Here is a 14,235-nt window from a genome sequence, read left to right on the forward strand (position 1 = left end):
CCCACTCTCTATGTTGTCTAAATAATTTTATAATACAGTTTGATCTTCTGAAGACCGTAAATGATGGCATAATCAGCAAACAGTGTAAGAAGGATGCTCAGATTTTCTCCTAAATCATTTATATAGATGAAGTACAGTGAAGGCCCTATCTCATTTCCTTGGGAGACATTACATCTAACATCAGCTTCACTAGTGTTGTGAAGTAAGAGGAGGGAAGTGTTAGGGACAGTGAAGGTTTGAATCAGTCCTAGATGTATAAATGGATGTCCTATTTGATTAACATGACTATTCATGCAAGAAATAGTTCCTGTTTCAAGTCCCAGTCAGGTATTATATTTCATTGTTTTCATTCCTAATGAAGGGTTTATTTTAATGCAGCTCTGTTTGGTTAGTAATAAGGTAATAGTCTGCAAAGCCATAGGTGTGATCATTAATTTTTGATGATTTTCTGAAGAATTCATACTGCATAATTATACATTGATGGTAACTCATAACTGATTGCTGTATCTTCTATGAGTAGGTGGGAAAGTTTTTGGAATGGAAGTTTCCAACCTTTAAACATTTCAACTTAATTTTCCTTACACTTACATATTATTGAAAAGAAGGATATTCAAGAGTCCATCTCAAAGTGTCATGATTTGGAAGAAGAAATGGCAGTCTGCTGGGAGTTAGCATTTAGTTTCTGTTTATGTACTTTGTAATTTTGAAAGGCTGCATGAGCATAAATTGTGTGGAAAGTAGGAGAAGGATTTAATATTTGAAACATGTTGTCCGAAGCTGGTGGAGATGGAAATAATGATTACCCTACCATCATCAGCAGTGTGTTCCACAATAATAGATGTCCATGCAGACTTTCCCAGGACACATACATGAAAGTATGAGTTGCCAGCTGTTTTGAATGTTTAAGTTATCAGTAACTTAAGCATTTTTTAATTTTTGAGTAACTCCTGGTGTATGGCTCTGATAGTGAAAAAACAGTGCATTCAGTATTAATTTCCAACTATGGCTCAGCAGTTTGACGTCTTTGGCACTTACTATTTAGAGTAACATCTAAAATGATTACTTGTTGATAGCATTCTGGAGTAGTGCAGTGGTAGCTTATTTCAGTATAACTTTGCAACAGTTATCTTTTAATTCTGACATTGTCATTTGTTCCAGAAAGCTTGTGGAAGTTCCTGATGATGAATCGCGGATACATAACTTTCTCTATGAGCAGTGTGATGTTGTGTCCTGTTTAGTCTTGTGGTGCTTCCAAAAACTGCAAGAGGAGGACTTTGTCAATGCTTCACAATTTGTAGACCTTTTGAGATTAATTGCACAAGTACTGGATTGTGTCATGCGGAGACAAATGTCAAGGTAAGATGGCATTGTACAAATAGTATATGTTTTGAAGAATTCATTTTGTGTTATACTGACCTTGTCCTTCAAACCACTGTACAGAGTATGGCAGAAGGTATTTTGAACCAATATAAGCAATTTTCTGTGATTTTCCATTTGTGTTTGAAATGAGGGAAAGAATGACCATCTGTGTGCTTGAATATGTGCCCTAGTCCGTCTTATCTTATTCTTGACATCCCTATGTGAGGTAACAATGAAGGTTTTCCCACAGTCTTCCTCAAATACCAATTCTCTACTTTCACAAAACAAGTGTTGCTTTCTTTCCAGGATTCTCGTTTGAGCATCTCTGTAAGACCGTGATATATTGCAATCATAGTGGTGTGTCTCTAAATTTGCCAAGAGATGTTAGGTTGTATACATGGAAGAACCCTGGAGATATTAGAAGGTATCAGATAGATTATATAATGGTAAGACAGAGATTTAGGAACCAGGTTTTAAATTGTAAGACATTTCCAGGGGCAGATGTGGACTCTGACCACAATCTATTGGTTATGAACTGTAGATTAAAACTGAAGAAACTGCAAAACAGGTGGAAATTTAAGGAGATGGGACCTGGATAAACTGACTAAACCAGAGGTTGTACAGAGTTTCAGGGAGAGTGTAAGGGAACAAATGGCAGGAATGGAGGAAAGAAATACAGTAGAAGAAGAATGGGTAGCTTTGAGGGATGAAGCAGTGAAGGGAGCAGAGGATCAAGTAGGTAAAAAGACGAGGGCTAGTAGAAATCCTTGGGTAACAGAAGAAATATTGAATTTAATTGATGAAAGGAGAAAATATAAAAATGCAGTAAATGAAGCAGGCAAAAAGGAATACAAACGTCTCAAAAATGATATCGACAGGAAGTGCAAAATGGCTAAGCAGGGATGACTATAAGAAAAATGTAAGGATGTAGAGGCTTATCTCACTAGGGGTAAGATAGATACTGCCTACAGGAAAATTAAAGAGACCTTTGGAGATAAGAGAACCACTTGTATGAATATGTTGTTGTTGTTGTTGTGGTCTTCAACCCTGAGACTGGTTTGATTGCAGCTCTCCATGCTACTCTATCCTGTGCAAGCTTTTTCATCTCCCAGTACCTACTGCAACCTACATCCTTCTGAATCTGCTTAGTGTATTCATCTCTTGGTCTCCCTCTACGATTTTTACCCTCCACGCTGCCCTCCAATACTAAATTGGTGATCCCTTGATGCCTCAGAACATGTCCTACCAACCGATCCCTTCTTCTGGTCAAGTTGTGCCACCAACTTCTCTTCTCCCCAATCCTATTCAATACTTCCTCATTAGTTACGTGATCTACCCATCTAATCTTCAGCATTCTTCTGTAGCACCACATTTCGAAAGCTTCTATTCTCTTCCTGTCCAAACTATTTATCGTCCATGTTTCACTTCCATACATGGCTACACTCCATACGAATACTTTCAGAAATGACTTCCTGACACTTAAATCAATACTGGATGTTAACAAATTTCTCTTCTTCAGAAACGCTTTCCTTGCCATTGTCAGCCTACATTTTATATCCTCTCTACTTCGACCATCATCAGTTATTTTGCTCCCCAAATAGCAAAACTCCTTTACTACTTTAAGTGCCTCATTTCCTAATCTAATTCCCTCAGCATCACCCGACTTAATTAGACTACATTCCATTATCCTTGTTTTGCTTTTGTTGATATTCATCTTATATCCTCCTTTCAAGACACTGTCCATTCCATTCAACTGCTCTTCCAAGTCCTTTGCTGTCTCTGACAGAATTACAATGTCATCGGCGAACCTCAAAGTTTTTATTTCTTCTCCATGAATTTTAATACCTACTCCGAATTTTTCTTTTGTTTCCTTTACTGCTTGCTCAATATACAGATTGAACAACATCGGGGAGAGGCTACAACCCTGTCTTACTCCCTTCCCAACCACTGCTTCCCTTTCATGTCCCTCGACTCTTATAACTGCCATCTGGTTTCTGTACAAATTGTAAATAGCCTTTCGCTCCCTGTATTTTACCCCTGCCACCTTTAGAATTTGAAAGAGAGTATTCCAGTCAACATTGTCAAAAGCTTTCTCTAAGTCTACAAATGCTAGAAACGTAGGTTTGCCTTTCCTTAATCTTTCTTCTAACGTAAGTCGTAAGGTCAGTATTGCCTCACGTGTTCCAGTGTCTCTACGGAATCCAAACTGATCTTCCCCGAGGTTGGCCTCTACCAGTTTTTCCATTCGTCTGTAAAGAATTCGCGTTAGTATTTTGCAGCTGTGACTTATTAAGCTGATAGTTCGGTAATTTTCACATCTGTCAACACCTGCTTTCTTTGGGATTGGAATATTTATATTCTTCTTGAAGTCTGAGGGTATTTCGCCTGTTTCATACATCTTGCTCACCAGATGGTAGAGTTTTGTCAGGACTGGCTCTCCCACGGCCGTCAGTAGTTCCAATGGAATATTGTCTACTCCGGGGGCCTTGTTTCGACTCAGGTCTTTCAGTGCTCTGTCAAACTCTTCACGCAGTATCATATCTCCCATTTCATCTTCATCTACATCCTCTTCCATTTCCATAATATTGTCCTCAAGTACATCGCCCTTGTATAGACCCTCTATATACTCCATCCACCTTTCTGCTTTCCCTTCTTTGCTTAGAACTGGGTTTCCATCTGAGCTCTTGATATTCATACAAGTCGTTCTCTTATCTCCAAAGGTCTCTTTAATTTTCCTGTAGGCGGTATCTATCTTACCCCTAGTGAGATAGGCCTCTACATCCTTACATTTGTCCTCTAGCCATCCCTGCTTAGCCATTTTGCACTTCCTGTCGATCTCATTTTTGAGACGTTTGTATTCCTTTTTGCCTGTTTCACTTACTGCATTTTTATATTTTCTCCTTTCATCAATTAAATTCAATATTTCTTCTGTTACCCAAGGATTTCTACTAGCCCTCGTCTTTTTACCTACTTGATCCTCTGCTGCCTTCACTACTTCATCCCTCAAAGCTACCCATTCTTCTTCTACTGTATTTATTTCCCCCATTCCTGTCAATTGCTCCCTTATCCTCTCCCTGAATCTCTGTACAACCTCCGGTTCTTTTAGTTTATCCAAGTCCCATCTCCTTAAATTCCCACCTTTTTGCAGCTTCTTCAGTTTTAATCTACAGGTCATAACCAATAGATTGTGGTCAGAGTCCACATCTGCCCCTGGAAATGTCTTACAATTTAAAACCTGGTTCCTAAATCTCTGTCTTACCATTATATAATCTATCTGATACATTTTAGTATCTCCAGGGTTCTTCCATGTATACAACCTTCTTTCATGATTCTTAAACCAAGTGTTAGTTAGGATTATGTTGTGCTCTGTGCAAAATTCTACCAGGCGGCTTCCTCTTTCATTTCTGTCCCCCAATCCATATTCACGTACTATGTTTCCTTCTCTCCCTTTTCCTACACTCGAATTCCAGTCACCCATGACTATTAAATTTTCGTCTCCCTTCACAATCTGAATAATTTCTTTTATTTCATCATACATTTCTTCAATTTCTTCGTCATCTGCAGAGCTAGTTGGCATATAAACTTGTACTACTGTAGTAGGTGTGGGCTTCGTATCTATCTTGGCCACAATAATGTGTTCACTATGCTGTTTGTAGTAGCTTACCCGCATTCCTATTTTCCTATTCATTATTAAACCTACTCCTGCATTACCCCTATTTGATTTTGTGTTTATAACCCTGTAGTCACCTGACCAGAAGTCTTGTTCCTCCTGCCACCGAACTTCACTAATTCCCACTATATCTAACTTCAACCTATCCATTTCCCTTTTTAAATTTTCTAACCTACCTGCCCGATTAAGGGATCTGACATTCCACGCTCCGATCCGTAGAACGCCGGTTTTCTTTCTCCTGATAACGACATCCTCTTGAGTAGTCCCCGCCCGGAGATCCGAATGGGGGACTATTTTACCTCCGGAATATTTTACCCAAGAGGACGCCATCATCATGTAATCATACAGTAAAGCTGCATGCCCTCGGGAAAAATTACGGCTGTAGTTTCCCCTTGCTTTCAGCCGTTCGCAGTACCAGCACAGCAAGGCCGTTTTGGTTATTGTTACAAGGCCAGATCAGTCAATCATCCAGACTGTTGCCCTTGCAACTACTGAAAAGGCTGCTGCCCCTCTTCAGGAACCACACGTTTGTTGATCCGTAGAACGCCGGTTTTCTTTCTCCTGATAACGACATCCTCTTGAGTAGTCCCCGCCCGGAGATCCGAATGGGGGACTATTTTACCTCCGGAATATTTTACCCAAGAGGACGCCATCATCATGTAATCATACAGTAAAGCTGCATGCCCTCGGGAAAAATTACGGCTGTAGTTTCCCCTTGCTTTCAGCCGTTCGCAGTACCAGCACAGCAAGGCCGTTTTGGTTATTGTTACAAGGCCAGATCAGTCAATCATCCAGACTGTTGCCCTTGCAACTACTGAAAAGGCTGCTGCCCCTCTTCAGGAACCACACGTTTGTCTGGCCTCTCAACAGATACCCCTCCGTTGTGGTTGCACCTACGGTACGGCTATCTGTATCGCTGAGGCACGCAAGCCTCCCCACCAACGGCAAGGTCCATGGTTCATGGGGGGTTGTCATTCATCATTTGTATGAATATAAAGAGCTCAGATGGAAACCCAGTTCTAAGCAAAGAAGGGAAAGCAGAAAGGTGGAAGGAGTATATAGAGGGTCTATGCAAGGGTGATGTACTTGAGGACAATATTATGGAAATGGAAGAGGATGTAGATGAAGATGAAATGGGAGATATGATACTGCGTGAAGAGTTTGACAGAGCACTGAAAGACCTGAGTCGAAACAAGGCCCCGGGAGTAGACAACATTCCATCGGAACTACTGACGGCCTTGGGAGAGCCAGTCCTGACAAAACTCCACCACCTGGTGAGCAAGATGTATGAGACAGGCGAAATACCCTCAGACTTCAAGAAGAATATAATAATTCCAATCCCAAAGAAAGCAGGTGTTGACAGATGTGAAAATTACCGAACTATCAGTTTAATAAGTCACGGCTGCAAAATACTAACGCGAATTCTTTACAGACGAATGGAAAAACTAGTAGAAGCCGACCTCAGGGAAGATCAGTTCGGATTCCGTAGAAATGTTGGAACACGTGAGGCAATACTGACCCTACGGCTTATCTTAGAAGCTAGATTAAGGAAAGGCAAACCTACGTTTCTAGCGTTTGTAGACTTAGAGAAAGCTTTTGACAATGTTGACTGGAATACTCTCTTTCAAATTCTAAAGGTGGCAGGGGTAAAATACAGGGAGCGAAAGGCTGTTTACAATTTGTATAGAAACCAAATGGCAGTTATAAGAGTTGAGGGACATGAAAGAGAAGCAGTGGTTGGGAAGGGAGTGAGACAGGGTTGTAGCCTCTCCCCGATGTTATTCAATCTGTATATTGAGCAAGCAGTAAAGGAAACAAAAGAAAAATTCGGAGTAGGTATTAAAATCCATGGAGAAAAAATAAAAACTTTGAGGTTCGCCGATGACATTGTAATTCTGTCAGAGACAGCAAAGGACTTGGAAGAGCAGTTGAACGGAATGGATAGTGTCTTGAAGGAAGGATATAAGATGAACATCAACAAAAGCAAAACGAGGATAATGGAATGTAGTCGAATTAAGTCGGGTGATGTTGAGGGTATTAGATTAGGAAATGAGACACTTAAAGTACTAAAGGAGTTTTGCTATTTGGGGAGCAAAATAACTGATGATGGTCAAAGTAGAGAGGATATAGAATGTAGACTGGCAATGGGAAGGAAAGCATTCCTGAAAACGAGAAATTTGTTAACATCGAGTATAGATTTAAGTGTCAGTAAGTCATTTCTGAAAGTATTTGTATGGAGTGTAGCCATATATGGAAGTGAAACATGGACGATAAATAGTTTAGACAAGATGAGAATAGAAGCTTTCGAAATGTGATGCTACAGAAGAATGCTGAAGATAAGATGGGTAGATCACATAACTAATGAGGAGGTGTTGAATAGGATTGGGGAGAAGAGAAGTTTGTGACACAACTTGACTAGAAGAAGGGATCGGTTGGTAGGACATGTTCTGAGGAATCAAGGGATCACCAATTTAGTATTGGAGGGCAGCGTGGAGGGTAAAAATCGTAGAGGGAGACCAAGAGATGAGTACACCAAGCAGATTCAGAAGAAGGATGTAGGTTGCAGTAGGTACTGAGAGATGAAGAAGCTTGCGCAGGATAGAGTAGCATGGAGAGCTGCATCAAACCAGTCTCAGGACTGAAGACCACAACAACAACAACAACAACAACAACAAACAACATGTTATCTCATAACCATGATAGGAGATATCAGAAGCTGGAACAGTAGTGTAGAATTGTGTGCACTAGTAATGTAATTTCATTTACAGATGCATTACTTTTGCTGTTGCTTTTGGATTGTGCAGGTGTTCAACAGCGAGGTTATTAGCACCCTTACAAATATTAAAAGAAACGAATATCAATAAAAGGGACTAAAAATTGGCATTCTCACTCGACCAGATGCACTACAGTTTCCCAATTCATCTTGACCGTATTAGTGCAGCACATCTTGACTTCTTTAACCCTGCAGTGGCACTTATGCTGGAAACTTCAAGCAGTTTCAAATTTGTGCGAAGGAATGCAGCATACTAATTCTTCTAAAGTGATTCCACTATACTGACCAGGAGAAGGAGGAGGCTTATATTGGATCCCAACAAACAACATTACAACAGTTAATAACAGGAATCATTGCTTGTCAGTTCCATTTGGTGTCAGACTCTGACATTACACAAATGCTTCTTTTGTTTGCCATGAATCATCAGCATTGTCATAGCACATCCTTATTTAATGGTGCACCTAGCTACTCCAAGCCAGGATGCTGAGTCTTCCTATCTTGCAATACTCCATGTTTGAAGATAGCTGCCATTCACTGCACTAAATTGAAATCCTGCCCAAGTCCTTTCTACATTTCCTTGTTATCTTCTAGCAATAATACCTTATTGTAGACAACAGTATTCTCAGCGAACAATCTGATAATAATGCTCAACACTACCCGATATATTATCTAGAGGCTGGTATTTCTTCCTTCGAGAGTTTTGTGTTCTTGAGAAGGGATGTGGGTAAGGATTGTGAGGCCAAGTTAGAGGTAAGGAATTCATGGAAGGTAACCTGGGTTTGGTTAGGAGGGAGAAGTGGAGGGTCGCAGTTGGATAGTGGTATGAATAAGGAGAGGCAAGGTTCAGTGTTGGGATTAGATTGACTTTGATGGGAGGGATTGGTGGCAAAAAAGTGATTCCACTATAGGGATCAGGAGAAGGAGAGTATGTTTTTTGACAAGTGTTTTGCATTTGCTTAGGTTCTAGGTTTTGTGGGATGTTTGGGATATTAGGAGGGAGTTTTGGAGGATATGACAGATGGAAGAGGTCAGCAAGACGGGGGATCTGGTGCTATGAGGGGTTGACGTGAGAGTTCAGTAGGAGTAGGATTGATGTTGACGAGTAGTGGTGCTCCAAGGTTGGAATAGAATGTTATTAAATATGATAACTTTTGGAGGTGGTGTCTGGAGTTTTCTCCAAGTGTCGGAGGGCAGAGTATCAGATTGGGAGATATGATATTGATAGTCTAGGTGCACGGTAACAATATCTTGCAGAGGGAAAACAGATGATCCAGAGATGCCTGCACCATAGAGATTCATTTCTGTAGTATCGTTTCAGTTAGGGATAGGGGTTGGAGGTATCCGAAAATTTGAAAGTCATCGTGAAGGGAGGGGTGGTACCCAGAGAGAAGAATTTTTATGGTTAGTTTTCTTTTTTTTTTGGGGGGGGGGGGGGGCAGTGGTTTCCATGGCGGAGGCAGCATTTAAGAAACAAGATAAAATACGGGACTATAATTTAGCTGGGTGTGGGGATATTTTTCTAAACTGACTCAGGCTGACAGAGCAGTGGTCCAACTGGGATGGGATGTTTTATGAGGGAGGAAGAGCAAAATGCAAATAATGTCAGTGAGTGTGGAGTAACCACTGGGGTATATTGGAAGTAAAACAGAGTGGTGCTCAATGAGAAGGGGAAAAAAACTGAATTAAAAATCTGAAATAGATGTGAGAAATGGACAAACGAAAATTCTAGATGGTTGTAAAGATAACTATTGATGAATTTAGGAAATGAACCTGTAAGAAGAAATTGTGCTGAGGGGTGTAGGATGAGAAGATATTTATTTATGTGTCAACGATTGTTGTACTTGGTGGAAATAAGTGACTGATGTAAATGATAATGGGAGCAATGTGTAGAGGAGGGGTGGATGGATTTGGAGTTGAAATAGCAATTTGCTGCTTGAATAATGTTTAACTGTGATCCAGTGGTTAGGCAGACAGCGTGCACTGCAGTTGAGGCAGTAACTCCCAATGTTACAGAGCACCGTGATAGTCCCTCATGACCATGCTGGTGAAAAAGTTTGACCTGCCCTCTTTTCTCGTTATGTGAGACTGCATGCTGCACAAGAGATCCTCGATAAATGCAAGCTAGAAAGGGGTCTATCTCTGGAGCATACTCAGTATAAAATCTAATAAGAAGTTTATTAGGTCTAGTATTCTTAATCTTGTGTCTCAGTACAGTGGGTGCTTATTTCAATACCTCCCATTTGTAAGTTTTGGACAATGCTCAATCACGATATGGTAATGAAATATGCATGCATATATTTTTAATTGCAGAAATTTATATTTCATCTTCTTGTCTTTTGTACTCAGTTAATACACTAGAGTGATTAAAGTGAGATTGAATGAAATGTTTAAATTCAGTTTACCTATTACCAGAATTTTCTACGTACTTGTAACAGATCTATCATCAGGATCTACTGTAAAAATTATTGTTGGCTTCACATATAGCCATTTTTAAAGATGCAATCATTTTTTGTCTTTGTAAGTTGTAATGTCTGTCCATCAGTTCTACAAAATACAAACACTATCTTAGCTTTCTTGATGAACATTTGCATTTTATGACCATCGTCCCCTCAGTAGTATCATGGGTTATAATTCTGGACTCTTGAGTGACATTTTTGAAAAGATCAGATTTCATTCCATCCATTTCAGTTTAACTTTATACACTCCCAGCTGCAATTCTCTTATAAGAGTACAAATCTGTCAATTGAAATGACAGAGTGTACAGAAAGCCTGTTGCATATAAAATATACCTGTAACTTGTGAAGCTCATTTAATTTCCTGCTAGTTAAAACTGCTCCAATTCTAACAATAGTTTTGACAGGTAAATTTCAGCTAGGGGAGGAGGTAAATATATCAAATATTTTATTACCGCAAATCTATCTTGTTTCTTAAATCATTGATGAAGTTGGAAGTTTGCATGAGGAGGACTGTATTTCAGACTTGTAACTTCTGATCTCACATTAATTAAAAAATAGGCCATTTTAATTTGTGTTATACTGTCTCACAGTTTCAACAATGTTCACAAATTCTGCACCACTCTTTTTTGTCCCACTTATCCACCATCATGTTATGTTTGCTAACCTTCCTCTACTGTTCTTTTCTCCCTTTCCTCTTAGCAAGCTTTTTAAATTTTCATTTATTCCTTATATGCAAAGCAAGGTTTGAAGAGTTTGGGGCACATATTTTAATTTTCTTTTATGCCCTTTTTTTATTCTTTCTTTATGTATTTAATATTGTGAGATTCCTATGATTTCTGTATTTCTTTCCATCACACCTTAAGCTTCTACTAAAAGAAATGTGTATTTTTGTACAGCAACTCTACCATGTTGTTGCCATCTTGATCATGATATTAACTGGCAAGAAATTATACCATTATTCATCATAATTGGCAAATAAATACTCTTGAAGCACATTTAAATAAATCCAATATATATATTTTTTTTTGTGTGGTTAGCCTATACATTTTTCTAATGCTTATGATTTTCGTTCTGTATTTAAGTAGATCAAAGTTTTATCTTTTGTAATTATTCATTTATGGTATTTTTGAAGTGGTGTACAAATTCTGTACTTACAAATGTGTTGTTGTATCTTACAGTGTTCAAAGTGATGTGGTATCACAATTTGTTCCATGGTTCCTGAATCCTGAAGCTTATGTTAAAAGTGAAAAGCCAGTTTTTCCACTGAATCCTGCATCTCCTGCCAGTCAGACACAGCTGGTTTGTAGTCTTTTCCATACACATTGTCGTTCACTTTTTCTTGTTGATACTACTTGCATTAAAAGTCTCTGTAAAGTTATTTACATTATAAATATGTATGTAACTTTTTCGCTATTTTGCCATATTGTTTCCACATACTACACATCTGCAATGAAATTTTTCCGTAGATAAGCATTTAGGAGTAATGAAGTGGTAAGATAAAAAAAATATCATTTGTGCCCTGAATTAGGACTTTAAATTGCCAATACATCATGGTTGTTACTAAAATTCAAATCTTTTCAATAAATAAAAAAAAAAAGTTTTCAAGCTTACTGATAGTCAAGTGTAACAGTGGAGGAAATTCTGCTGCTCGATCAGATATTTTGGTGATTTCGCAATTTTCTCCCCTTGGTTGAGTAGTGTAATGAACAGTTGCTTAGGCCTTTTCTCTAGCAGCTATATTTTAATTAGAGCTTTTTTGGTCCCAATCTTCTGAACACTGAACAAATTTTTGATTAGAAAGAATCTACTAATTATTAGGAAAACTCTGAGCCTCAACGAAGAAAATGTGACAACCATCAAAATATTAAACTGAAGCATTTTTTTGAAAGTCCTCAGAAATTCAAAAATAGAGCACAAAGGCAGAAAAAATATTCAACATGTATACAAAAATTGGAAAGTTGTCATTGGACAGTATGGAATGCAACTTAAATGTAATAAAGCTATTCTATTGATTAATTTATACTAATAAATGCAATTAAAAACTGTAAAAATTGTCACAATGACAGTCAGAAGCCATTAACCTTGTAGTGCATGATTTTCACTGCAGTGGATAACATTTAATGGTCTCTACTCTGGCATTTTCAGTCAGTCATTAGGGTGCGAATACATGTAGGGCACGTCACCAGTAGGAAGTATCCAGTGCAGTGGACTGGTTGGAAATGCCAAAAAAGTGACCATTAACAGCTGTCCACTGCAGTGATGCTATGTGCCACAGGGTTAAGAAAGTGGAGAGATCAGCATAACAAATTCTAAATAAAAGATCTCCAGACCAAAAAATGTACAAATGTTTTTAGGAATCTAAGAGAAGCTATCCACAAAATTTCGAATAATTTCAGAACATATTAGACGATGTTAATTTTTTCCCTTTCTCCTGTTCTAGTTTTACATTTACATACATAGGCAGCAGCTGACATTGAAGAAGATGGAAATATTAATGGAGTATACAGATTTTGTTTTCCACGAGCAAATTGTGTATATCCACGTAAAAATTGGAACTCAATTAAATCAATTCACTAATGCAGTTGATAATAGTTTAATTAGCCTATTGGACATTTTGAAAATCTGTGCCAAAACAAGATGTGAACCCAGATCTGCTTATTGTGAGCCGTTGCATAAAGCAGTTAATCGTACAAACGTGCCTCCAGCGCAGACTCAAACTGTCACTGTTACTCAAGTTTTCCTCCTGTTATGTCAAAACATTATAGCTGGATATCCTTCCTTGCAAATGTACAAAAATATTACCTCAGAGGGAATGAATTTAGGCAGAATGGTTGAGCTACAGGGTGATTACAATTTAACTTTCAAACCATTGTAGAAATAACACCACCGGTCAGAATGATCTCAAATTGCAACAGAATATTATCAGAGAAGGGGGAAATGTGTGGCAGAAGAAAAATAAATAGTTACAAAATGTAGTAATTGAGGGATTTTTAATTTAATAGTGGTCAACTACAAACAATGTCTAAAGTGTATATTTGATGTTAACCAAACTGTACTACTCAGTGTGCATGGGTGTGCAGTTGTGATACTGTTAGTTACATAAACCCATCCACCACGGAAAGGCCAAATCACATCGGCTGTTAAAAATCAGTTTTTAACTGTCCTGAGGCCAAAAACCACATAAAAAGGATCACTCACATCAGTTTTAATTGTACTGAGGCCAAAAACTGCATAAAAAGCACCAATCACATCGATTTTTAACTGTCCTGAGGTCAAAATCTGCATAAGAAGCATCAATCACATTGGTTTTTAATTGTCCTGAGGCCAAAAACCGCTTAAAAAGCATCAATCAAAATCAAATCAGATTATTAATTTCCATGTGACTGGCATAAAACATGTTCAATATGCTGTCCGCCATTTTCTGCAACAAGTTGAAATCGAGAAACAGCATGTTCCACAACTGATCGAAGTGTTTCCGGGGTCACGTTCAGAATGTGTTGCGCAATGCATGCCTTCAATGCAGCTAAGTCTGCAGTCAGAACACTGAACACAACATCTTTCAGGTAGCCCCACAGCCAGAAGTCACACAGATTAAGATCAGGTGATTGGAATGGCCAGACTGTAGGGAAATGGTGGCTGATAATTGTAGCATTTCTGAAATGGCGCTTCAGCAGCTGCTTAACTGGATTTGCAATGTGCGGAGGTGTGCCATCTTGAATAAAAATAGTCCCAACCACATATCCATGCTGTTAGAGAGCTGGAATGACGAGCTTGCACAAAAGACACTCATAGCGCTTACCTGCCACGGTACAGGTAACAGGACCGGACGCACCTGTCTCTTCGAAAAAATATGGCTGTATGAAAAATGATGTTGTAAAAAGTACCATACAGTGACCTTTTCAGGATGAAGTTTACTGGTTGATTTGCATGTGGATTTTCCATTGCCCATATTCGACAATTCTGCGTATTGACATATC

The 14,235-nt window shown here is 38.8% G+C and overlaps 1 protein-coding gene across 1 annotated transcript in view; it reads left to right on the forward strand.

Moving 5' to 3' along the window:
- Positions 1 to 14,235, forward strand: part of LOC126479049 (MMS19 nucleotide excision repair protein homolog) — a 226,683-nt gene that overhangs the window by 138,606 nt on the left and 73,842 nt on the right. The window contains exons 12-13 of the mRNA XM_050103751.1: positions 1,159 to 1,356; positions 11,437 to 11,557. Coding sequence (XP_049959708.1) covers positions 1,159 to 1,356; positions 11,437 to 11,557 — 319 coding nt within the window. The remainder of the gene's footprint in view (positions 1 to 1,158; positions 1,357 to 11,436; positions 11,558 to 14,235) is intronic.

The sequence above is a fragment of the Schistocerca serialis genome, chromosome 1 (assembly GCF_023864345.2).
Source record: "Schistocerca serialis cubense isolate TAMUIC-IGC-003099 chromosome 1, iqSchSeri2.2, whole genome shotgun sequence".
Classification (NCBI taxonomy): domain Eukaryota; kingdom Metazoa; phylum Arthropoda; class Insecta; order Orthoptera; family Acrididae; genus Schistocerca; species Schistocerca serialis.